This window comes from Tachysurus fulvidraco, chromosome 1 (genome assembly GCF_022655615.1).
Source record: "Tachysurus fulvidraco isolate hzauxx_2018 chromosome 1, HZAU_PFXX_2.0, whole genome shotgun sequence".
Lineage (NCBI taxonomy): Eukaryota > Metazoa > Chordata > Actinopteri > Siluriformes > Bagridae > Tachysurus > Tachysurus fulvidraco.
The window spans coordinates 34,916,217-34,941,139 of NC_062518.1; the positions used below are offsets into that span (position 1 = coordinate 34,916,217).

The following is a 24,923-nucleotide window of genomic DNA, read 5'->3' on the forward strand; positions in this document are numbered from 1 at the left end:
GTATTGTCAAACAGCACGGATGGATTTGAGCATGATTGGGAGAACAAGGCTGAACCTGATCCCTGCAAACCCCCCAAATCATTATTCCACAGCTGGCTTTAGGAATTGTGCCAAGTGATAATCTCCAGGCATCCACCAAACTAAGACTTTTCTGTCAGTCTGGATGATACATTACTTAAGAGAATGAGCTGTACAGCACTTTAGACAAGCCTTGGCACTGAGCAAGATGATTGCTGTGTGCTATTTAACAGCTGCGTCAGGAAAACACACATTGAATTAGGAGGGGTATCCGGAAAACTGTGGATATGTAGTGTATTATCTATTTATTTTTGAATACTTCTGAGTCGTCAGGAATTGGTGTAAATGCTGATGTTGTACCATTAGTTTACTATTAGTTTTCATTCATGGTTTATACATTTTTACAAGGGTTAGAAGATTGATCAAAAGATGCTAAGAGACTTGCTATAACAACTAATATTAATTCTATTCACAGTGATTTGTATGGTAGATTAGTTGTATTGTGGTTATGGGGATGTGGTAGCGTAGTGGTTAAGGTGTCGGCTTACCGATCGGAAGGTTGCGAGTTTAAATCCCAGGACCACCAAGCTGCCGCTTCTGAGCCCCTGAGCAAAACCCCATAATTGCTCAGCTGTGTATTAAAAATATATGAGATAAAATGTAAGTCTCTCTGGATAAGGGTGTCTGCCAAATGCTCTAAATGTATAATTAATAGCTCATGAAACAGAAGACACAGAATTTGTAGTATTTTTTAATTATTTAATTTTTTATTTCCATTTTTACCTAGTCTACAAGTTGCTATTTGCAAAAAAAGTTCCAATACCCAAATATTTATTTATTTATTTATTTTTACAATTATGTGTATATAGTGAAGTGAAGTGACATACGGCTAAGTACGGTGACCCATACACAGAATTCGTTCTCTGCATTTAACCCATCCAAAGTGCACACACACAGCAGTGAACACACACCGTGAACACACACCCGGAGCAGTGGGCAGCCACAACCTTCGGGTTACGAGTCAGACTCTCTAATCACTAGGCCATGACTGCCCCACTTATATTGTAGGATGAACCGTTGACTGCCAGATCACTAGATGGTGGGCTAACAGGTCTCTCTGTGTTTCATGTGTTCACCTGTGACTTGTGAGTGTTGTGAGTCATTGTATGCTGAAGTGCTGAACTGTTAGAGGGTACTCTCTGTTGTTATAGGCAAGTTTGGTGGATGGTTTAGGTTTATGTTAGTCATGTGTAGGTATGTTTAGGATAACCATGCCATGTCTAGTTTAATGAGTTCAATGTTCAAGTTATTATGATAGTCATAGTCATGTTATGTTAGCCATGTGAGCTCCATGTTTGTCAAACATGTGGGCACCAGGTTCATGTCTTATGTCTATCAAGTTTATGTCATGTTTCATGCTTGTGTTTAGACAGGAATTATGTTAGCCAAGATTGTCTAGCTTAGTTCCCTCTTAAAGGAACTCGACGCTGTGTCAGCACTGACGCAGCGTCTCGTTCCCTTCTCAGGGAACCGGGTTACATACGTAACCTGGTGTAGTTATTGTGTCAAGTAGTCATGGTCATGTAGCTAGATAATCAATGGCTGCTTTGTAATAAAAGAAACCGTGTGTGTGGAATCTTGCGTTTGGGTTTGGTACTTTCTCTGTGTCATTGGTGGCGTGTACCCGCCGGGGCACTTTACAATACATATATCATTAGAGTAAACTGTAATATCAAGCATTTTCTGTGTAAGGTTATCCCAATTCATGCTGACATCATTCAGTGTCTCGACTCAATGTATCTTAGATTTGCACTACTAAAATCATTTATTTGTTTATACTGATTGAAAATGTTTCATAAGTCACTTTCCAGCAGAATGGTACACCAATGTACTGGTAAAAAATGTTAATACAAAAAATATATGGTTGTTGATATGGTAAAGGTTTCTGTTAGGAAATGTTTATTTAACATTTATGGAAGAAGTCACTGGTGTCAGCACTTTGTAACTGTCATTAAGTTTTGTGACACAGGAAACTTTTTCAGAACAGAGAAGTTAGGAGCTAGTGTGAATCCTGACACCGCCACAGCCATCTGCGAGAGGAAAATTGGCCGTGCTGTCTGGGTAGGAGAGATGGCACATTCTCACAGCGACACTCGCCAATTGCGGGTGTCTATGAACTCATGCATGCAGAAGAGGGCAGATATTGCACTTTCCTCTGAGTATGTTACAATTCCTGGTTCAAAAAAATACAGTTGGCTGTCTTGACATGCCCCAGAGGACACACGTGCTAGCACCACCCTCCCCATTTGGCAGATGTGTGATAGCGGTAGAGCTGGCTAGTGTAGAAAATAGTGTGGAACCAACCATGAAGGTGTAGTTAGCATGTAATTAGAACCTTATTCAACCCTACACACATGCCTTAAAGGCAGAAAACAATGAACAGATTGCAGGATTAATGTGTGTTTTTTTTTGTTTTTGTTTTTGTTTTTACTGTAACATGTCAAGTACAGCTTTGCCTCTTTCTAACATGAGTGCATGTTATGTATGCAGCTGATGTCTCTGACTGCCAGAAATGATTCTTTTCTGTGGTCAGCTAATATTGTCTTCTATATAGTGTTACTGCTGTTTCTTTAAACCATTTAGAAATCATAGCTCACCCAGATTAGGCTCACTCCTCCGTAGTTAGGGAGTGCTCAGCAGCCACGCTTATGTGATGGAGTTCATTCAGTGGTTAACATTCTGCAAGACTCATTTGGGAGCCTCTGTAAATCCATAGCTTTCCATTTTTCATCATTGCTTCCTGGACCTCAGCCACACTTTTTTTTATGATGTCTATTTTAAACATGAAAAATTTCAAATAAATTAGGGGCGTACGAGTTGTTTTAGATTAGAGAAACAGTGTGTGTGTCTGGTTTGGGGTAGCTGTACGGGGAAGTACAATTCATTTGTACTTATGATTCTGCTAAATAGGATTATCTCAAATTATAAATTATACCCCTCGGCTCAATTCCTGCTTCCACTCTGTGTGGCGTTTGCATGTTCTCCCAAGACACAGGGATCCCTCCCATGGATGACAGACCATACATAAATATGCTGTCTCTTTCATCACAAATGAATAAATAATCAGCTTAATTTAATTTAATCTAAATTAAATTTCCTTCAGATATCAGTTACCAAGCTCTCCTTCTTCTTCTTCTTCTTCTTCTTCTTCTTCTTCTTCTTCTTCTTCTTCTTTGTCTTATTATTATTATTATTATTATTATTATTATTATTATTATTATTATTATTATTATTATTATTATTATCCATTCATTTATCCCTTCTCAACACTGCTTATGCTACAGGGTAGTGGGGAACCTGGAGTCTATTCCAGGGGTGTTAAGGCACAAGCCAGAGTACACCCTGGCCAGGATGCCAGCCTATCACAGGGAACATTCACACATACACCCATTTATATACTACAGTAGGTGTCAATCAGCCTACAGTGCACATCTTTAAACTGCAGGATAAAACCAGAATACCTGCCTCAACACCCCTGGAATAGCCTCCAGGTTCCCCACTACCCTGTAGCATAAGCAGTGTTGAGAAGGGATACATGAATGGATAATAATAATAATAATAATAATAATAATAATAAGAAGAAGAAGAAGAAGAAGAAGAAGAAGAAGAAGAAGAAGGATAACTTGGTAATATCTGAAAGAAAATTTGATTTAGATTCGATTCGGTTAAGCTGAGAGACAACATATTTATGTATGGTCTGTCATCCATGGGAGGGATTATTTGAGCTTTCTTTCTGTGCCAGCTCACAGAAACATGCATATGATCTGCACAGATAATGCCTAGACATGTGTACACATGACGTGTAAAAATAAACTTGTAACGAAGAAAACATAGAAACAAAAAAACATTCTCTCAAAACTCCTTCAGTCTCCTCCATTTCCCTGTCTCTGTCTTTTATTTTTGTCTTGGTCGATCGTTGCTCTGTGATGTTATTTTCTTCGATGAGGTCAGAGGCAGAACAGAGGCTGCAGCTGCAGCAGTGTTGATTGTTTTTTCTTCAATTTTGCTATGGCTGATTGAATTGATTGCTTTTGTTGACACACTTGTTAATTGTCATGATTGCAGCACTTAATTGAAATTAGAAATAGAACTTTCTTTTTCGTTTTTTATTTTCCATTCCTCTCTATCTCGCAAAAAAAGCTCTTGTAAAAACCCCTTTCTTTGTGCACTTTGATGCCCTTCTATTTCACCCCTTTAAAGTACACCTCCATTTTCCTTCACCATCTACTCAATGCGCCATTTGTCCATTTCTTTAACTCGTATTGATTAAAGTCCTTTTCTGCATTCAGCCAACACCATTGTCACCAAATGAAACAAACTCTTCAGGCATCAGGCGCAGTTCTATTTATTTCCTTTTATTTATTTATCCTGACGAGACTGCTAAGTGCCTCTCTATCAAACTGTATGCCATTATTACCACCAGCAAATTATGCAGTTGTGGCCCAAATTGCTGAAAGCCAGCATAAACAAGCCATTAGCAGAAGACAGGCATGTCGAATGGGCTTGTTGTAAATCGGATGATTCTGATTAAATATGTAAAAGGGTTGTTTCATGACCAACACCAGTCCTTACCCCCATGATGCCCCCCCCCCCCCCCGTTTTTGTGTTTAGAATATAAACGGTTTCTTAGTGTGTATATATATATATATATATATATATATATATATATATATATATATATATATATATATAAAATTGCTGCAGTGTTCAGCATGTTGCTATTGCAGCTCTGTTTTTTGTTGATTTGCATGCATGCCATGCAGCGCAACTGTGGAAAGCTGGAGATTTTCTGCATTAGCACTAGCTAGTGTCTCCGGTGGGGAGTTAGCGCAGCAGGAGAGCTGACAGGAACAGGCCAAGTTCTTGGATGGACTGATGGAGGCCTGCAAACATGGCAACAGCATCAGACAGCAGGAGAAAGCAAAGCAGGGGGGAAACTGAAACTAGATGTACCATCACCAGGGGTGGGCCACAGTTCATGGAAGTGTAAAAATGGTAGAGGATTTGAGCAAAAGCTGCAAAAAATGTATACAGAAGAGAGAGTAGAATCTGTGAAAGATGCTAAATGATTGTGACAGTATGTTTAATAAGATAAGTCAAAGAATGGATAGATGACCCAAAGAGCTCTAGGAGCTCTCACTGCTTACTTTATATCGTAATGAAGTGGGGAAAAGGGAAAATAAAAAGTAAAAAAAATGAAAAAAAAAGATGTAAAATCTTTAAACCACAGATACATTTAAAACAAATTATAATACAGTCCATAGTATTGTAATAAAAAGTTTTAATAAATGATGTTAGAGGAATGATTAAGTTTCTATGTTGGTGAACATAAATGCAATATTACAGTTTAAATAAGAACTTGGGTCAGTGTGTGGTTCTTTTTCTATCAATTGAGTACTATTATTTCTTATTTGTTTGTTTGTTTGTTTGTGTGATTAACATTCTTATATTGCTGCTCTTCATACATTAGTTAGATACTTTGCCTATAACATATACTACACTGTCACAATGATTTATTTATTTATTTATTTGTAATAATGTTCAGTTGAGAGTCATGAATTCCTAATATTCATACTTTTCTTTTTTTCTTTTTTAATCAACATTGTTAAAAGTCAGCCATTGATTTTGCAGACACACACTAATACCACTAACGAGTGTGGTCATGTTATTAAATGGACTGCATCTGAAGTTGATTAGTTTAAATATCACCAGCCATTAGTCAGAATAGTGTTGCCTCCTCACAGCTCCAGGGTCACCAGTTCAATCCTGATCCATGGTGTCCGCATGGTTTTCCTCAGGTTTCTACAGTTTCATAACATCGGTAAACTCTCTACTCTAAAATAAACCTGCATTTAAATGAGTGTGGGAAAGTGTGTTTCACATCAAGGGTGTATTCCCACTGACCCCCATGTTCCCAGGATGGGCTCTGCATCCACCACTACTCTGAGCAGGATCAAGCACTTGAATGAACAGCAGACATGAATGATACTTACATTATACTTCATAATTGTGTCATTTTAGTGAACACTTTGAAAAGTGTGTGAACATGTTCCTGAAAACATTATGGTGAAAGCCGATAGTGGCGTATTGAATAAGACCAATAAAATTTGTGACAGTTCATTGTTTCTCATTGATTTCCACTTGAGGACCCGGGAGATACTGGCAATAATATCCGAAAACTAATACATAGCAATAAGAGTTATAAAGACCAGAACCAGTCTTTGAGTAATTCAATTTGAACTGGGTCTTTTTCTGTAGAGAAATCTCATATTAATTCCAGAGCAAAGACGTTCCTGTTCATGTGTGTTAAAAGATAAGTAGTCATCTACCCTAGTTGCCCAGGGCTTTATAAGATGGGACACTCAACAGATGATCATTTAGAGAATAGAGGGTTACGCTGTCTTAGTTACGGCATTTGCCAGATGTCCTCTGCCATGGAAGCTGTTTGAAATCCTGCGAGGGCTTTTGAATTAAGTTAAAATTGTTCCGGATTGCTAGGGGCACAGAGCTGCCGAGAGAATAAATTAACTTTAACAGAATTTTAGATAGAAACAAATGTGTGATATTGGCTGATAATATTTTCTTTTGCTACAATTGCTGTTTCACCAAATTATTAAAATGAAGCGTCTGATACTTCTGTATAAAACTCCTGTAACAATAATCTTCGTGAACACGTGTGTCTACAGGCTTAACTGACCTGCTTCTATCATGTGGGTTAATGAGAGAATAATGAATTAAATGCCTTCATAAATTAGCTTGCACCTGGTTGCAATAATGTTATTCCTTGGCAATGACAACTGAATGAAATGACAAGAGAATGCACTGTCATGTATTTCCTTATTTTAAAAAAAGACACCCGAAAGTCTCTGGCAAGATTTTATTGTCTGTCTTTGGTCCCAGTTTATTAGGATCTGGGGGGAGATATTGAAAATCCATTCTGAGCATTAGGTTTTTTTAATACCTTATTTGTGCATAAATTCAAGTGACTGTCATAAGAGTCTCCATAGAGCAAAATTAGATATATTGTTGTCATGACAACTGCAGTAGTTTTGGGAAATATTAAGTAAGGTATAATGTACTTACTTGGTCATTATCACAAAATAAACATCAGGGGGATCAGAACGCAGACTCAGACTTCGACACCTTCGATTTGATTATTCCATTAAACCATATAATGAGGTATATAAAGTGCTACATTTGGAGGTTCTGCTAATCACTGAAACTGATTGTGAAGCCGATCACATAATCAGGATAGAAGTACCAGCATCCAAACAAATTGGTACATGACTTCAGATCGCACTACACAGCATAGTTTAGTGGCATTATGTGTTACTATGCTGACAGTTAAACCAATGATAATTGTCCAGTTGGTGATTGCAGCCAGCACTGCAGTCTGGAGTTAGGAAGAACAACAGATGTGTCCCATAATGGCGACCACTGAATGGTAGTATCTGTGCTAATTAAGCACTAAGACACAAAGAAAATCTGTGGCAGCTGGCTTCTATTTTGTTCTTTGCAGTATCTGAGCAACCACACCATATTCATATAGAGTTTATCATACCAGTGCACAATGTATGTACACTTTATAGGCAGGATGAAGACTTCTGAACAATACGATATAGTCAGAGAGTTTCATACCATATATATATTGAAAATTGCACTTGTGTTGTTTGCTACAATAGAAATTAAATGTGCCCTATTTGTATAATAGTTAGATTTTAATATTAGTTTTATAACAATCAGTTGAATATTTTTAAAAATATATTTTGTGTAATATCTGTAACATTTGTTTGAGCCATAGGCAATTGGATGTCCATTACTAAAACAGATAAATAAGGTATCTAGAAATCCAAATCATGTCAAGAGGTGAAACTCAGAAACCTTCACAACTAAAACCCTAGGGGGAAAAAACGTAAACTTAAAAAATCAGAACTCATACAAGATTTCACACAGAGACATAGGGGGAAAAGGTCCTTGTATTTCCATTTCTCAGTGTGATCTTATCACTCATATTTATTGCTCATGAATCTATTGCCAGCTGGCTAAATCCAAAGTGTGTCCATAATCCTGTTACATTTACATTTACAGCATTTAGCATTTACGGCATTTACTCCATTATCCACAGTGACTTAAAGAAGTTGCTTTGCGGCCATCATCAAACAACAGTATCCTCATGCCAGAGCAAACAGCCCAGGATTTAAGAACCAACCTAAAACCTTGTCAGAGAGAAAGTCATTCAAGATACAACAGGAAAAATGTACATGTTGATGTTTATTTTCAGTGTTTGGTGAAGAGGTCTTTATTTAAAGATAAACAGTGAATCAGATGTTTAGACAGCCAGGGGAATTTCATTCCATCACTTGGTACTAGTACAGAGAAGTCATGATGCACATCTTCATTGTACCATGAGGGATGGTGGGTTAAGGTGAGCGATGCAAGATTCTTGAATAGCGCCTTCAGTAGGTGTACGCTGGCCCATTTATAGCTTTGTAGGCAAGCATCAGTGTATTAAACCTGATGCAGTAAGCTACAGGAAGTGAGTGCAGTAAAGTCAGCAATTGGATGATGTGGGAGAACTTGAGAAGATTGAAAACAAGTCATGCACCAGCATTCAGAATTAATTAAAGAGATTGAATGGCACAAAAGTGATAGACCTGGCAGAAGCGAATTGCAGTAGGTCCGATATAAAATAACAAGGGACTGAACCAACACCTGAGTGGCCATTATGGGGAGAAATGTCCAGATCCTGCTGATGTAGCAAAGGAGAAGCATGACATAGTTAGGTTAGGTTGATACTTGCATGCCCAGAACTGCTTTAGAGTTGTATACATTGTCAGTTTATATACATTCAGGTCACTTGGTAAATTGTCAAAAGTCAATGCTAGAGGAAAACTGTACAAAATGGCTACTAAATAGCTGATTGCCTATACTATCATTGTTTTATCAAACAGATCAACTGAGTATAAAATTTGTCACAATTAGTTCACTAACAATGTGTTCCAGCCTGCACATGTACAAAAAGCTCAGCCCTCAATCCAACAGTGGTTCTAATAGCATTATCACGGACTCTTTCGAAATTATTAAGATCACTTTTTCAAGTGCCCTCAGCCCTTTTAAAGTCCTAACACTATAAACATGATGAATTATCTCATACGGATAATTTCACACTGATTTATGAGAATGTTAGAGCCTTCTTATGATCTTTAAGCTCCATAATTTGACTCCAAATGAAAAGAAAAATGACTCCATCATGGAAAAGAGCTGCTAGTGTTTATTCTGGCTTTTCTGTGTTTCTTGTTGTTGAAATGTGTTGTTGTTTTTCATATTACAGTCTTTTTGCTTACAGGAGAATTATCATGCTGTGCCGGGCACATGCCAGCTATGATATTTTTTCTTTTGGAACAAACCCAGAAGGGGTGGAGTGAAGGGGCATTGGGGTCTAAAAACGTATTACAGGAGGCCCATGTAAATGAAATATAGCACTCTGAACTGTAACATAGTTTTCCAAATGAGATTTTTCAACCATATTATACACTGTAAAACAATTATTTTTGATCATGTTCTGCTTGTTTGTGCAAGTAAAAAAAAAAAAAGATTACTGCACCTTTAAACTTATTAACCACACTATAGTTTCATTTTTATAGACTAGGGTGTTGCTGTAAGGTGTATCCTTCATGAGAATGCATGTGCAGTACCTGTATGTGTTCCTGGATTTCACCTTGACTCTTGCTAAGTGAATAATTATTTATATGAGGAATTTTATCAGCATTTTTAACAAACAAATCAAAATGAAAAGTAACTCATCTGTCACCAGTGTATCCACATGACTCAGCTCCCAATTATAGGCTGACATATTTTCCACATGGCTCCCAATTATAGGCTGACATAAAACAGCACCGAACAGCGGGTGCCGTGACGGGACCAGAATGACGCATCCCGTTCATAAGCTTTATGTGAGTAGGGCAGTTTGGATATTTTTCTTTTTCTTACCACAAAGGCAGACACAATAAGCTTCAGTGACTTGCTACCCTGTTCATTTTACTTTATTTCCTTTTTCTCTGGGGCTCTTATTATATAGACTCTGAAATAAGGGACAGGTCTCTGACTGCAAGAAAGACATTTTAAAAAGACTAGCTAGCATGTGAACACCAGGGACAGATTAGCATGTCTTCACTGTTGGTGCACTTCAAAGAGTTATCAGAGACATAGTGTATCAGTAGAGCGGTATTAATAACAGCTAATAATATCTTTATTTGGGGTTTCCTCCGGGTACTCCGGTTTCCTCCCCCGGTCCAAAGACATGCATGGTAGGTTGATTGGCATCTCTGGAAAATTGTCCGTAGTGTGTGATTGTGTGAGTGAATGAGAGAGTGTGTGTGTGTGCCCTGCGATGGGTTGGCACTCCGTCCAGGGTGTATCCTGCCTTGATGCCCGATGACGCCTGAGATAGGCACAGGCTCCCCGTGAGAAAATGAATGAGAGAGAGTGAGTGAGAATATCTTTATTTGATATTACTGCTCTTCTAATAAAGACAGTATTAAACATCCTAAAATACAGAATTGTGAAAATTTGACTCATTTAAATTCACTTTGTATTGTGTAGTGGTTCATGTTAACGTACTGAGAAGCTACAATAAAGCTAATAGGAAAGGTGTGGAAAGAACGTAGATCATTACCTACTGATGGCTTCTGAGAGTTTAAATGATTATTACTGTTAATGTCATGTAATGTATAGAACCTGGTCTCATGAAAAGAATTTTAGGTGAGGTATGTGTGTTGTGAAGTGTTATAAGGTGTTGTGAGGTATATAGAGCTACACGGAGGTGTGGTGAAGTGTCATAATGTGTTGCGAGGTATGGTGAACTGTTGTGAGATATGCCGAGATGTCTTGTCGAGTTATGAGGTGGGGTAAAGTGTTGTAAGGTGTTGTGAGTCGTTGTGAGGTTTGTAGTGATATATTGAGGTGTTCTGAACTGGGTGGAAGTGTCATAAGGTGTTGTAAGGTACATAGAGATATATTGAGGTGTTAAGAGGTATGGTGAACTGTTGTGAGATATGCCGAGATGTCTTGTCGAATTCTGACAGGTGGTGAAGTGTTGTAGTTTGTTGTTGGGTAGAGGTGTGTTGAGATGTGGAGAGGTAAGTTCACTAATGCTTTACTCTGATCAGGGTGCTGGTGCATGCAGCCTAGCCTATAAACACTGTGCGCAAGGTGGGAATACACCCCAGATGGGAAGCCCACCCATCGCAGGGCATTGTGGACTCACACAGTCACACGCTCATTCACACCCAGAGGCAATTTAGCGAACCAAACCACATACCAGCATGATTTTGGGACATTTAACATGCATAGAAACGAGTGTAAATCCACAAGAACACAAGAAGTACATGTCTAACTTCACAGAGAGAATAGCCCTGTGCTCCTGATCAAGCTGCAGACCCTGGTGCTGAACAAATGAAGGCATGTAAATTGTTACAAATGATTAATATTAAGAGTATGTTTGTTTTGGACTGCATCCTTTCAGTTGTTACTTTAGTGGAGTCATCCAAATAGCAAGTGGCTATTCATGTAGGCCTCATTCCTGGCACCTAGCTTGGTATTTTATGCCAACATAACTGAATACTGCACTGATGTGGAAAAGTGGTGCTGATGTGCTCTCAGCAGCAGCACAGCCCTGGCAGAGGCTTCAAAGCTCCTCTGACTGGAAACAGAGAGGAACAGAAGGCAGAGAACAGAGCTGCCAAGCCCGTATTGACAGACTTTGTTGTGGGCATGCTGTGATGTAGAGAAATGCTACAGAGAGCAAGAATAACATGAGTAAGAAAATTCATAGATATTCGTGGAGTTTGGAAATGAGGCTTTGAAATTAACTGGTGTTTTGTCCGGGGGAAGGTGAGATATATACTTTACCAGTCAGAAGTAGAGCCATCACCCAAATACACTTTCTTTCTCATTCTCTCTCTCTCTTTCTCACTCTCTCTCTCACACTTGCTCTGCTTATTTCCTCACTCTGTCCACTCATGTTACTTGCTCACTGTCTCTTTATTCCTTTCTCACTCCTACACAGACAGAAACACACACACACACACACACACACACACACACACACACACACACACACACACACACACACACACACACACACACACACACATACAGTCATTACAAGAAGGTCATATTGATGGTTGAGTCGGCTTAAATCTTAATAAAGCACCAGGATCGAATTACATAGCAGTTACTACACAGGTCATGGCCATTGTGTGTGTGTGTGTGTGTGTGTGTGTGTGTGTGTGTGTGTGTGTGTGTGAGAGAGAGAGAGAGAGAGAGAGAGAGAGAGAGAGAGAGAGAGAGAGAGAGAGAGAGAGAGAGTGAAATGCAATATCTGTCTGTTGGTATTGAGGTTTGTTGTGGCTTGGAGGAATATTTAAAATTCCCAGGACCGTCTTTAATCCAGATTTACATTCTTTGATTTGCATTCTTTATTAGTACTGTTACTTAAGAATTCAAAGTAGTCACCTTTAGGATGAATAACTAAACAATAAGATAAGGCTAAAAGAAATTAATCATCACAATGTCTAATGTGAGGTATAATCTGACTGAAGGCTCAGGGAGATTAAAAAAAAGTTTAAACCTTTAATACAGCATAGCATTGAGTCACTCTTAATGAGATTTCAGGCTTATCGAACTATTTATTTAAATGGATGCAACAATAATTTAGTTACAATGAATCTTGTATGAATGCAAATCAATGACTGTGTATATGAGTGGACAAGATGGCGCCATTATCTCCCAGTGTGTGGTTTCGAAGCCTTTTTCCAATTCAGGTCAAAAGGTCTGTCTAGTTTTTCAAGTTATAATATCAGTACAATAAACTAGCTTAGACATGAAAATGAGCGACATATAAAAAGAAAAACTGCACCGAAATCCTGTCTTGTTTAAAAGTGTCCATCCGTACAGTTTTTATTACTATGAAATAACTGCTATAAATGTATTGAGCTCAGCTGTAATTGTGTTCCTGTCTAAATTGTAAAAAAAAAAAAAAAATTAAATGTAAGTTTGTCTCATTCTTCCATTCATTAGCACGCTAGTGGGTGAGGATGAAACTACTACAAATACTGCAATCGGTTGGTAAAAACCCTTACATGTATTTGTGGTTTACTTTTAAACCAACTCAGGATCATGTGAGATGTGTTTGGATCGTGTTTGATTTCATATTAATTACTTGGACGGTTCCTTGAAATACAAACCTCAGACTATGTTAAAGATATTTCACTGTGCAGTGATCCTGACACCTTCTGCACTCCGGTGATGCCTTATATATCTTCTGAACACCTGGAAAGCACTCACTGCTACTGAGGACGTCCCCACACGGACAAACAAAATATACAGTACATTAGAAAACTGTGGATGGTATCATTAGAATCCATGAAGAGAAAATGGCTTCAGCTCTGCAACTGAGGTGAACAGTTTTGTTCTCAAGTCTCCATCAGAGACCAATGGATAATTTTAACAAGCCAGATCTCATGTTCAAACTACATGAATTTCCGGGTTGGGAAATTGTATTTTTGACAGGAAAATTATTTTATAATTGCTATACCCAGTATCTCTCAGATCTCAAAAGTTCTCTTTTGAGTCAGGTTTCTTTCTCGTATCTTGTATCTCAGAGACTTTTTCCTCAGCACAGTCTCCCTTGGCTTGCTCATTAGGGATAAATCCTAATGTTATCATTTATATCCTAAAAGTTTATATTTCTATAAAGCTGCTCCTGTAAAGATGTTTTATATTTTATATAAGCAGTAAAGATGTATTGTAACTCTGTGCGAGGTTTTTATATAGAATTGAATTAAATTGATAGATGAGGATGATGTTAGAAGCAGTTGTGACAGTAAATGCTGCTGCTCACGTATACATTTTATACATTCATTCATTCATTTTCTACCGCTTATCCGAACTTCTCGGGAGCCTGTGCCTATCTCAGGTGTCATCGGGCATCAAGGCAAGATACACCCTGGACAGAGTGCCAACCCATCGCAGGGCACACACACACACACACTCTCATTCACTCACACAATCACACACTATGGACAATTTTCCAGAGATGCCAATCAACCTACCATGCATGTTTTTGGACCGGGGGAGGAAACCGGAGTACCCGGAGGAAACCCCCGAGGCACGGGGAGAACATGCAAACTCCACACACACAAGGCGGAGGCGGGAATCGAACCCCCAACCCTGGAGGTGTGAGACAAACGTGCTAACCACTAAGCCACCGTACCCCCCACATTTTATACAATTGTTGTAAATTTTTTAATTCCGCTAAAATAAACAAAGTATCAAGTAAATGTGAAACCTGTAATTGGAATGAGTCTATTCAGACTGCAAAAAATTCTCACTGAACACACACACACACACACACACACACACACACACACACACACACACACACACACACACACACACACACACACACACACACTCCTCTCCTCCTCTTTTTAATCACCTCAGCCATGCTTAAATATTCTTTATTGGCAATGCAATAGATTCTGGCAAAGTATTTCTGCCCTAAAAATAGCCTTATGGGCATTATAGTCCCCCTACTATCTCTCTCTCTCTCTCTCTCTCTCTCTCTCTCTCTCTCTCTCTCTCTCTCTCTCTCTCTCTCTCTCTCTCTTTCTCTTGCACTTTGCCTTGTCTCCCCTGTGCCCTGTCACTCACATCAGCAGTCACCCGGATGCTTGTGTCCTTGTTTTCAACCTTACAAGTCCATTGCTGTCTCTGTCTCACTCTGTCTCACTCTGTCACTCCGCAGATGATTACATCTGAGAGCCTGAGTGTGAGCGCATGTTAGAGAGGGGAGTCATTTTTCATTCTATACAGATAATTGCACAGACACCAGGGTTATCAGCCAAGAGTGAACGATATATTAGGAAGCTATCAAAATGGGAGTAGCATCAAACTCTCTCTCACACACACACACACACACACACACACACACACACACACACACAGAGAGAGAGAGAGAGAGAGAGAGAGAGAGAGAGAGAGAGAGAGAGAGAGAGAGAGAGAGAGAATATGTGACTTACCTCAATACTTACCTCTCTTCATTTCCTGTTCTTCCCAAAAAGACATTAATTACAAAATTAAAAGTAAAATCCATGATCATATTTTTTCTGTTTTATTTCATCATTTAGAATATCAAGTCAAGGTAACAATATTTACTTTGGCAAAATGGAAATCAAACAAAAAAACATTATCATCAGGATGGTTATTATTATCATTGACCCTGCTGTTTTTGTTCTCTTTTCATATAACCTCAATGATAATTACAATCATATTGATAACTAAAAATCATAAAAGTTTGTTGCAACAAAATTGTATTTCTTTTTTAGCTCTATAATCACTCATGAAAATTAGTAACAAAACAGACTTCCAATGGATTTATACTTTCTATCTTCGTTTCTTTGTAGTCTTAATGACACCTTATAGAATTTTAATGACCTGGTCTGCAATAATGGATCAGTCTCAGTTCATCAGACCACAGTCTGGATAATTCTAGTAAAATGGAGCATCACAGAAGTAAACAAAAGGAGTCCTCATCCTTTTACATATACACACTGACTGCTCCATACGCACTCATACTCAGTGTCACACACACACCCACACATATCCACAAACCGGAACTGATCCCATTCTTCCTCAGTCAATGGCCATTTATTTGTCTATGCGCTAAATCTGTCCCAGATCATTTCATCATCATTCTGGTGCTGCATTTCACACCCATGCCGCTTTATGTTTGCTACCAGGTTACTGCAAAGGCAGCTCTCTCTCTCTCTCTCTCTGTCTCTCTCTCTCTCTGTGGATCATATCCGATTGATTGGGCATGACTGTGCATTTCCAGCTGCGCCTCTGCTTCCATAATCCCAGTGACAGGATAGCTAATTGATCATTGCTTAAATGCCGTCAGTCTGTCCCTTTGCCCGTCTGCGTTATAAGTTTCTTTTCTTTTCTTTTTTTTCTTTTTTTGAAAATAGGCCAAGTACCTAGTCTTTATTTAGCTCCTCTATTCACACTTTATAGGCTCATTGGAGAGATTGAATTTCTGTGTTGCTTCAGAATCCACTTAGACACCAGTCCCACAGGATATGCTCCAATGTGTTCTCCCTTTTTTTAGTCCATTTGACATTAGCCTAATTCTTGACTCTGCTCTCCTTTTTTCCTCCTGTTTCTCTCCTTGTACCTTTTCATGTCTACTCCTTTTTTTTAACATGACATCTTTTCTCTGCCTCTCATCTTTCCACTCAACCTTTTTCTCAGCCTGTCTTCCACACCCACATATCAGACCCTCACGTTGCACACTTTAACTTTCCCTCTTTCATCTATGTCTGTCCACAGTCACCCCACTCGTTTTTTTAAAGGTCTTTTCATTCCTTGCTTCAACGTGTAGCTCTTTTTTTGGTCTACACCACACTTTCCTCCAGTTCTTCTCCTTTATTTTTTGCCTTTACTTTCTCTTTACCTTTGTCTCTACATTGCTCTGTATGTGTTCTGGCTATGCTTGAAGGCAGGGTGTTAGATTTGTAGGTGTGGATGGCGCTACGCGTGTGCCTTACATGGAAATCCCCACTGCCGCCGCTGCTGGTTGTGGAGATGCTGTTCGTGGAGGCACACTGGGCCAGCATGCCATGCAGTGACTGGCTCCGTTTGCTCCAGATGACACTCAGTCGCTTGGCGTAACTGTAGCAGGTTGTGGCCGCCATGTTGCCCATGTCAAATGAAGAGCTGCGTCTGTGGCGTGCAGCACTAAGGCCTGAGCTCTGATAGGCTGTCTCTGAGTTACATCCGCTGTCCCTGCCTCCTCGGCGTAAGACAACAGACCCTCCTGTGCTGAACCTCCGATCGCTATGAGATGAGGGGTCAAGGCTGCATCTAGCCGGTTTCTCTGTATCCCTGTTTGTTAAATGGAGTTTCGTCAGTGCAGCTTCTGACTGACGTGACTGACGTGGCAGTGTAGATTGGGACGGCTTCTTGGGGGTGTAGTACATTGCCATTCGTTCGGTCTCTGGGGTGTACGGTGGAAGTGCCTTCTGTGACCCTACTCCTGCCTTTAGCTGCTCCAGATTCACTTTGGGCTTAGGCAGTGTTTGGGGTTTCTGAGTAGGCGATAACTTTGATGACGACTCCGCCCCTCCTCCCACACCTCTTTGTTTTTGAGGCAGCCCATTAGGTAAGACCACCATCATTACCTCCCTGCTGCTGTTTCTCTGTGAAAAAACATTGGCTCCTTTCTCTGGGGCTGACGAGTTGGATCTTGAGCATCCGACCTCTGCACTAGCACCATGATGATTGCTGTGATTACTGCAGACCCGGTGACGCACCATAAGCGCCACGGTAAACACCAGCAGCGTAACCACAACAACTCCCCCCACCAAAATGGTCAAGGTCCCACCCAGAAAGTGGGCCTGCAGTGAACGGCAGTCTGGGTAATTATCCTTGGTGCTGAACTGAGCACATCCAAGAACCTTTGTGGCTGCCATGGAAGTGACTGTGTCATCAAAAATGGCCAAAACACACAGGTTATAGTCTGCTCCAGAGACCAAGTTCTTCAGGAGGAAGCTGTTACTCGTAGATGGCAGGATTCTGAAAAGAGAAACCAAAAAAGAGTGATTTAGTGCCAGTACAGTATGCAGCAAAAAAAAAAAAATCAGTCAGGTAAAGAAAAGATCTCTGAAATTGGGAAAGAAGAAGACTGGAAGGTGAACAGGGGCTCAGTAGAGAGAAATAGATTTAATCAAACAGTAACCTACAATAGAATTATGAAAAGAAAGCATGAGTGTTAATGTGTAATAATTTAGCTGCTATCAGCAGGGACTGCTTAGGAGAATAGAACACCTCAAGTGAGCCATACCAGAAGAAGTGTGATTAAGTGAATGACCTGTAAGACAGACTTGGAGAGGGAGGTAGGGAGGGGGCCGGCATAAGCTTTAGAAAAATATTGTACCACTACAAGTAAATGGAAAGCCATGAACGAGCACTCAGAGGAGTGTGAATGTGCAGATGCTCTCTTTGTTCACCTTAATGTTCCACTTTCCACTTTTTTCTAAATACACAAAGCAGTATGCCATTGTCACACAAATGCATAACTGGAATAATGGCTACGTGCAAGTGCTGGGAAAAACACAACCCTACAATTGCACACTTCTGCCTTTTGACAACGCTCTCAGCATGCCTCCCACACAGTTCTTTCACCATCTTTGTTCCCGCATTGCCTAGATCACTCAATTATTCTTTCTCTTCTAATTTCACCCATGCTCCCTTGCTGTGCTTATACCCTCTCTCTCAGCCTACATGACCTTTCTACCTTCTTCATGCTTTCCAGCTCGTGTGCTCTAATTCCTATGTATGCCTTTCTAACCTTGACTCATTTCATCTTTTAATTGTTCACCGGTGCTTCATTATTGCCCCTTCTACCACAGGCTTTCCATTTCCGTCCTATTTTTCGGATTTTTTTTCCTTCCTTTCTCTTTCATTGTCTCTCGCTTTCTCACTGCCCAAGTAACTTGACCACTGAGGGTGGATTCTATTAAGCATGGTTCAGCTGTAAATTATGAGTTACTGGCCAAGGTCATCCAGCTTGTGCTTCAATATTTTATATACAAAAATATATCTATCTGCTCTTGTTTTGTTATTGCATATCTATGCAAGAAAAGCCAAAAAATATTAGATATATTATGAGTGGTCTTACTGACATGTAAATAAAAAACTACTGAAAATTTTATTAAAACCTTTTTGGCATATGGCCTGAAGAGTTTCAGTAGCACACAAATAATATCAAAAACATATTCAGGTGATTCAGGTGTATGGTTAGTCTTAGATATGTTTTTTTTTACTAGCATGAAATGGGTGGTGGATGCATACTTATGAATTTTAGATAAATCTTTAGTATTACTACATCTACGTACGTAGCTTGCTGTATGGAAGAGGATATGGAGCTGGTGGTTAGCTATTCTATAAAACTGTTATTCCATTTACTGTCATCAATTTCATCTTTCAGTAGATAGTAGGGTAATGTCCGATTTTCAATCAAAGTGCAGTTTGACTAATTGATTGCAAGAAACAAGGAAAGAAACGTTGATGCTTCATACTTGCAGGAGGTATTTACAAACAGTTTACATGACGGAGCACAGTTGACGATGATCATGCACATATGATCATATGACTGACTTGTCCTTGTTGACATGTTCAATCAAAACGCAAAAACTGTAGATGCATCCCAAATTGCATTATTCTGTGCCATTGTGTACAAATAATGTTTATGGGTTTACACTGAAAATACCAACAAGTGCACTACAAGAACCTGGTTGATGTGAAATGGTTGACACTTCATTCAGTCAACACTCACAACCTTCCTTACGTAGCAGAAGAGGCCTGGTGTTAGGAACTATTGGGACAATTCACTGCCAGTCCAGCAGAGGAGGTGCGGGTGTGTGGATTGCTACTCCTTGTTGATTGACATGATATGTCACCTGTCCTTAACTATGCCTAGCATTGCCTTATTTGTACCTGCCTGAGTTATTGCTTACTGTCGTGTTTGGTCTGCCAGGTTGAATTTTATTTTCGACCATGTTTTTAAGTATTTATGTATTGTTTCGTTCAGTTACTTTTCAGGTTAATTAAAACAAGGGAGTTTAATCCTGCACATGGGTCTGATTTGTGATTCCAGTATTTACCAGTAAATATTTGTATTCAATATTTTGTTCATATGTTCAATATGTTGCATATAGTACTATAGTATAGACCAGTAACTAATACAAAATCGTCTAGCGTCACATATTTTATATTATTGACCACAAAACACATAATAAATACATACTTCAATCTAACTGCACAGTAATCAGTGCATCTTTTCAATTGCTAACAGGCAGATTACAAAAAAAAAAAAAAACACAGAAGAAATACACATTTACATATATTATATAATCCGGCAGGAGCACAAAAGCAAATTGAAAATGGGGAACGAGATAAAGACTGCTAGGACTAATTGAATTGCAAGGCAAAACTCACTGACAAGTGAATGCATTAGAGTCTTAGCAGGAGAGCATAGCGGGGAATTTCTGTAGCTCAATCAGCGTTAGTCATAGGACCCCCCTCCATATGACAGCCCAAACAGTGCACAAAGATTTGCTTTCATTTAATACGCTGCAGTCATCATCATAGCCCAAAAGGTTGATGTCCCATCTGTAAGAAGCAATAATCAACATTTCTAAATGGGTATGCCATTCATGCGCAGCTGTTCTGAATGCCAGTTTTATTGTATTAGAAGCTTATGTTAGGAAACTACAGTAAAAATGAATTGTTGCAAGCGGTTGGGGCAGTATTGCATTTTCTATACTGCGTTTAGTAATAACGTTTAGCTGAATTTAATATACGTGCTGTCTGCTATAAGGATCCGAGAGAATACCAGTACAGATAGAGAGAGGGTAATGGGTGAAAAGAGACCAGTGGTTTACAGTGTTTCGGTGATTAATTAGTGTTAACAGCACAGGCTGACAGTTATAGTCAAGCAGATACATCTTAGCCATACTGAATAACTTGAAAACATGGCAATATACTGTATGAGTCCTGGTTAGGAGCCAGTTGGCAACCTAAACCACATCAATATTTATCCAAGGAACAAAATCTTTTTCTGGGATCTTACTCAGATTATGCAAATTATCTGCATGTAGTACATGGCTCTGAGGTTGCCTTTAAACACAAGCGTTTGCATTTATTATTATTTTTAAATCAGGGACAGAGAAAGTTGACCGAAGACGGATATGTTTTCTTCCATGCTGTCTAGTGAAATACAGTGTAATATAAAAGCACCAGGCAATTTTGAAAAAGAATTTGGTCTGTAAAATTTTATACAGGAATGAGAAGATGGCATTTAACAGCAGTCTAGAATATGGAGTACAGCATATTGCTAATATATTGTTACATGAATAATCCTAGTAATTAGGCTATCACATGAATCACTGCAAATTAGTTTAATATAATGATATGGCTCCCATCTTTTTTCTTCCCATCTCATCATTTGTGAGCTTATAAAATAGCACTTGATCCTGGGTTAATTTCACAGTTTATGTTTTTTTATAACATTCTCTAACGGCACACAACTGTCGAAATAATATTGTGCTCTGCTGTAAAGTAGATGAAAGGATCAACTTACTGAATATTCATCTTCTATGCATACAGTTCTCTTTAATTTATATATTGAAATATATAAATATCTTATTTAATAGACTATTTATGGATGCTTTTCAAATCGGATTTAAATAGAACTCCGTTGATTGGTTTGTGTAGACTGTAATTCCTAAAGCGTACATTTATTTCAGTGTGACATATAGTGATTACATCAACCTGAACCTATAGAGGCTCCGGACTGAATGCTGATGGTTCATAGAGTTCTGAATTCCAACATGCACAATTTCAGTACCAAATTCTAACTGCATTTACTGAAGTCAACATATTCTGCTTTCTCTCCTTCACCCACATATCTCTCAGGACAAATATACCAATATTAACATAGTAAAAGAAAATGCTACATTTGGCCTTTTTATGCTAATAATGAACCGCTGATAAGTCAGTCAACATCCAGTAAAATAATTAATGTAATGCACTCCTAGTTTATGTTCTATTGAATACCACTGAATAGAATTTTATGTTATTGAGTGCTGGATATGTGTGTAACATGTAACATGTATAATCTGTGTGTTATACAGTTGCACACACAAACACACACACACACACACCACACACACACACACCACACACACACACACACACACACACACACACACACACACACACACACACACACACAATAATGTTTCGTTACTCAAATGCAGCACTCTTAGCTGTGTGTTACAGAAGAAGATCCTGACCTTTTCTTCCAGTGCCTCTCAATGTTGTGTTTATATATAACTATGCAAATTTAGACTGAGTGTAGTCACAAAATTCCATCCACACAGACACAAGCACTTGCTCTTACTGCAATAAAGCAGATATGGGAGTGTCACTGAGCTGGTGACACAGAAACAGGCAATTATGAGGACCCTCGTGTCGAACAGATAAGATACAGACCTGACCATAAAGGTTAAAGGGATGTTTGGGTGCAGCTTTTTCCATGCATTCATTCTTTGCCCCTTAAACATCTGTATGCTCCACTTTAGATAGTGCCTTTATGTGACCAACTCTTACTATTCATGCTGCAGCCATTTCACACAGAATATATAAAAGCAATAAATAAATTCCCTGATCACAACAAGGAGAAGATCAGGGGCATGGTTTGTCATTTTAGATGTGTCCACATATCCCCGTTTTGTGTGAATTCTTACTTGTTATTTCTCAACATCCTCCATCAAACTCTTGATAGCTCTGTTTCTGTCCAACCATCCCTCGTTATCCCTCCTATCCTTGTTCTGTCTCAGCCTGCATTCTACTAACAGTGTCTGCAGTAGCCACCTCTAATAATTCCAGCTGCCCCTCCCAGTGAAAGACGATCAGGTTGAGTGTGGGTGTCATCTCTCATTGATAATGTCTCCTAAGAGCTATAAGATATATTGAACATTTTCTGAAAATGTCTGAGAGCAACTAGGCTGAATCTATTGCTGGAGCCTTCAGCAAGACAAATCATACCAGAATAGAGTAGTGCTTCAGCTTCAAGTTTAATTCAAGCTTAGGGCAACCTGGAGATGACGACAGGAATCAGACCAAACCACTTCAAACACATTACACCATTACAAGAAGTGGATGGACTGCATGAGTGTGCTTTGATCGAACATACTCCACCGCACCGTTTTTTCTTTGAGGCTGCAGATTCTTCAAGGTACATTTGCTGCATCTTCAATAAAACATTTACATGATTATGGTCACACTAATGTGACCATAATACCTATAAGGAACACAGACCTGTTTTTGTAGAGCTGAGTGAACAAAAAAATCCATTTTAATCACCTTTGGGCCACTTTTATATCTGATATTTTGTTCATACAATTGAAATACTATAAGAGTCTGAATGGAATTCTTTTTTTTTCTTTTTTTTACCACACATGCAAATTGCACTGTTGGTCTCTTTCTTCACCCACACATGTCTCGGGACAAACGCGTTAGTATTAACTGAGGAAAAGTAAAGGTGCCACACTTGTCCTGCTTTGCCTTCTCATGGTGATAATGAACAGCTGTTATTCAATATCCAGTGCATATCATTGTAATGTACTGCTAGCTTCTTTAATTATTACTGCATATTACTAAATTGACCATTTTTGTTGTTTATTAAGTGGGTCGTACATGTGACTGACTGATTAAAAATATGTATGTGTGTTGGTCATTGCAAGTTTTGTTTCAAGCAGTGCTGTAGTCTACGTGATACGCAGGTATACGCCGTATACCCACTAGGAAATGGCAAGGATTTCCGTATACCCACTTAAAAAGCATGAGGATACGTAACAATATCGTTTTGTGACAGAACTTTCATTCATAAATTCACCCCGTCTGTGTTGCGAACACAGACTGTGGTTGCGATTGCAAATCACTAACGTTTTTGGACCATTGGGGCTTCCGTGGCCTGTGACCTGAACTGACGTCACCTACCAAGGAGGAAAATTATTTGCTTGGTGGTGTTTTTATAGTCTATATTTTTTCCTGTGAAAGTCAATGGGTGCTGCGCTGTCTGATTACATTTAGCCTTAAATGTTATATGAATATGGGACCTGGAGCACAGGTTTTATCAGCTGACTGTCTTTTGTTGCTTACAATAAATTGGAATGTTGATAACACATAAGCAGTTTTTAATAATGCTCTCAATTACATGTAGATGCATATTTTATGCATTAGTGAGTGTGGTGGTGCCTATGGGGTGTCACTCTAGGATGGGTGCGTATGAGGCTGGGAGGGGGAAAAAAAAATCACAGTATACTCACTACAAAAAACTAGACTACACCACTGGTTTCAAGGTCTGTTCCAGCTAAATTAGAGTCACATAAAAACATCAAGTCATCAAGGCTGAATGATTGCAAGTAATTAGAACTGAGCAATGCATCTACATATAACACGAACATAGTCATGGGCATGTTTTTGTTAATGCAGTTAGTAAAGATGCAGTTTTTTCTTTTCCAATTATTTAATATATTCATTTGTTTTTTACATAATGAACTTTTTGCATAATGAACATGCAATGCAATGTTATCAACTCAATAATAACAATAGGCAATAATAGTAATAAATAACCAAGAAGAGAAATACTGAATACTGCTACTCAATGTGAAATTTCACAATTAAAACATCATTTTGGATGTTCAAGATAAACTGTATTAGCCACATCACAAATACAGCTTTGTGTAGGTTTTACTCACCGATATACCAGAGTTTCGTCTGCGGTGCAGTTGTACTGTATTTGGTACATCCAGACCATGTAATCACCTGAAAGTCTGCCTATATCCCACCGAACTTGTGCTGAGGTGGAGGTCACCCCCTGTACCTCCACAAACTCGTCCTCTCCTCCTTCACTCCCTCCAACCTCTGTCTCTACTTCTTCTCTACCTTCATGTGGGTCTGTGTTAGTGTCCTGGCTAGGGGTTTGCCCATTGGATGCTTTTCCTCTAGTAATATCAGATGACCCTGGGTCACGGGCTAAAGAAACTGTCCCATTCCCTCGGTGAGGAAGAGGAATGACTTTAAGGTCAATAATCGCAGTGGCCTCACCTGCAGCATTGATTGCAATACAGGTATAAGCGCCATCATCACGGGCCACAGTAACTAAGAATTCAAGTGTCCCATTGCGGAATGAAGTGGTACGACTAGAGTTAGCA

At 39.1% G+C, this 24,923-nt stretch overlaps 2 protein-coding genes across 5 annotated transcripts in view; one reads left to right on the plus strand and one right to left on the minus strand.

The window, feature by feature from the left end:
- The window catches only part of pcxb (pyruvate carboxylase b), a 221,442-nt gene that overhangs the window by 119,355 nt on the left and 77,164 nt on the right, over positions 1-24,923 (plus strand). The gene's annotated exons all lie outside the window — the stretch shown is intronic.
- The window catches only part of LOC113640318 (leucine-rich repeat and fibronectin type-III domain-containing protein 4), a 28,304-nt gene continuing 17,766 nt past the window's right edge, over positions 14,386-24,923 (minus strand). For 2 of the 3 annotated variants that reach the window (XM_047810485.1, XM_027142753.2), the window contains exons 3-4: positions 24,468-24,923; positions 15,238-17,715 (exon numbers count right to left, since the gene is read on the minus strand). The exon at positions 24,468-24,923 is cut by the window's right edge and continues 1,291 nt beyond it. In XM_047810485.1, the coding sequence (XP_047666441.1) occupies positions 16,536-17,715; positions 24,468-24,923 (1,636 nt within the window). In that variant the 3' untranslated portion in view covers positions 15,238-16,535. Of the gene's footprint in view, positions 14,557-15,237; positions 17,716-24,467 lie in introns of those variants that run through there. The other variant, XR_007140025.1, reaches the window with a different exon arrangement.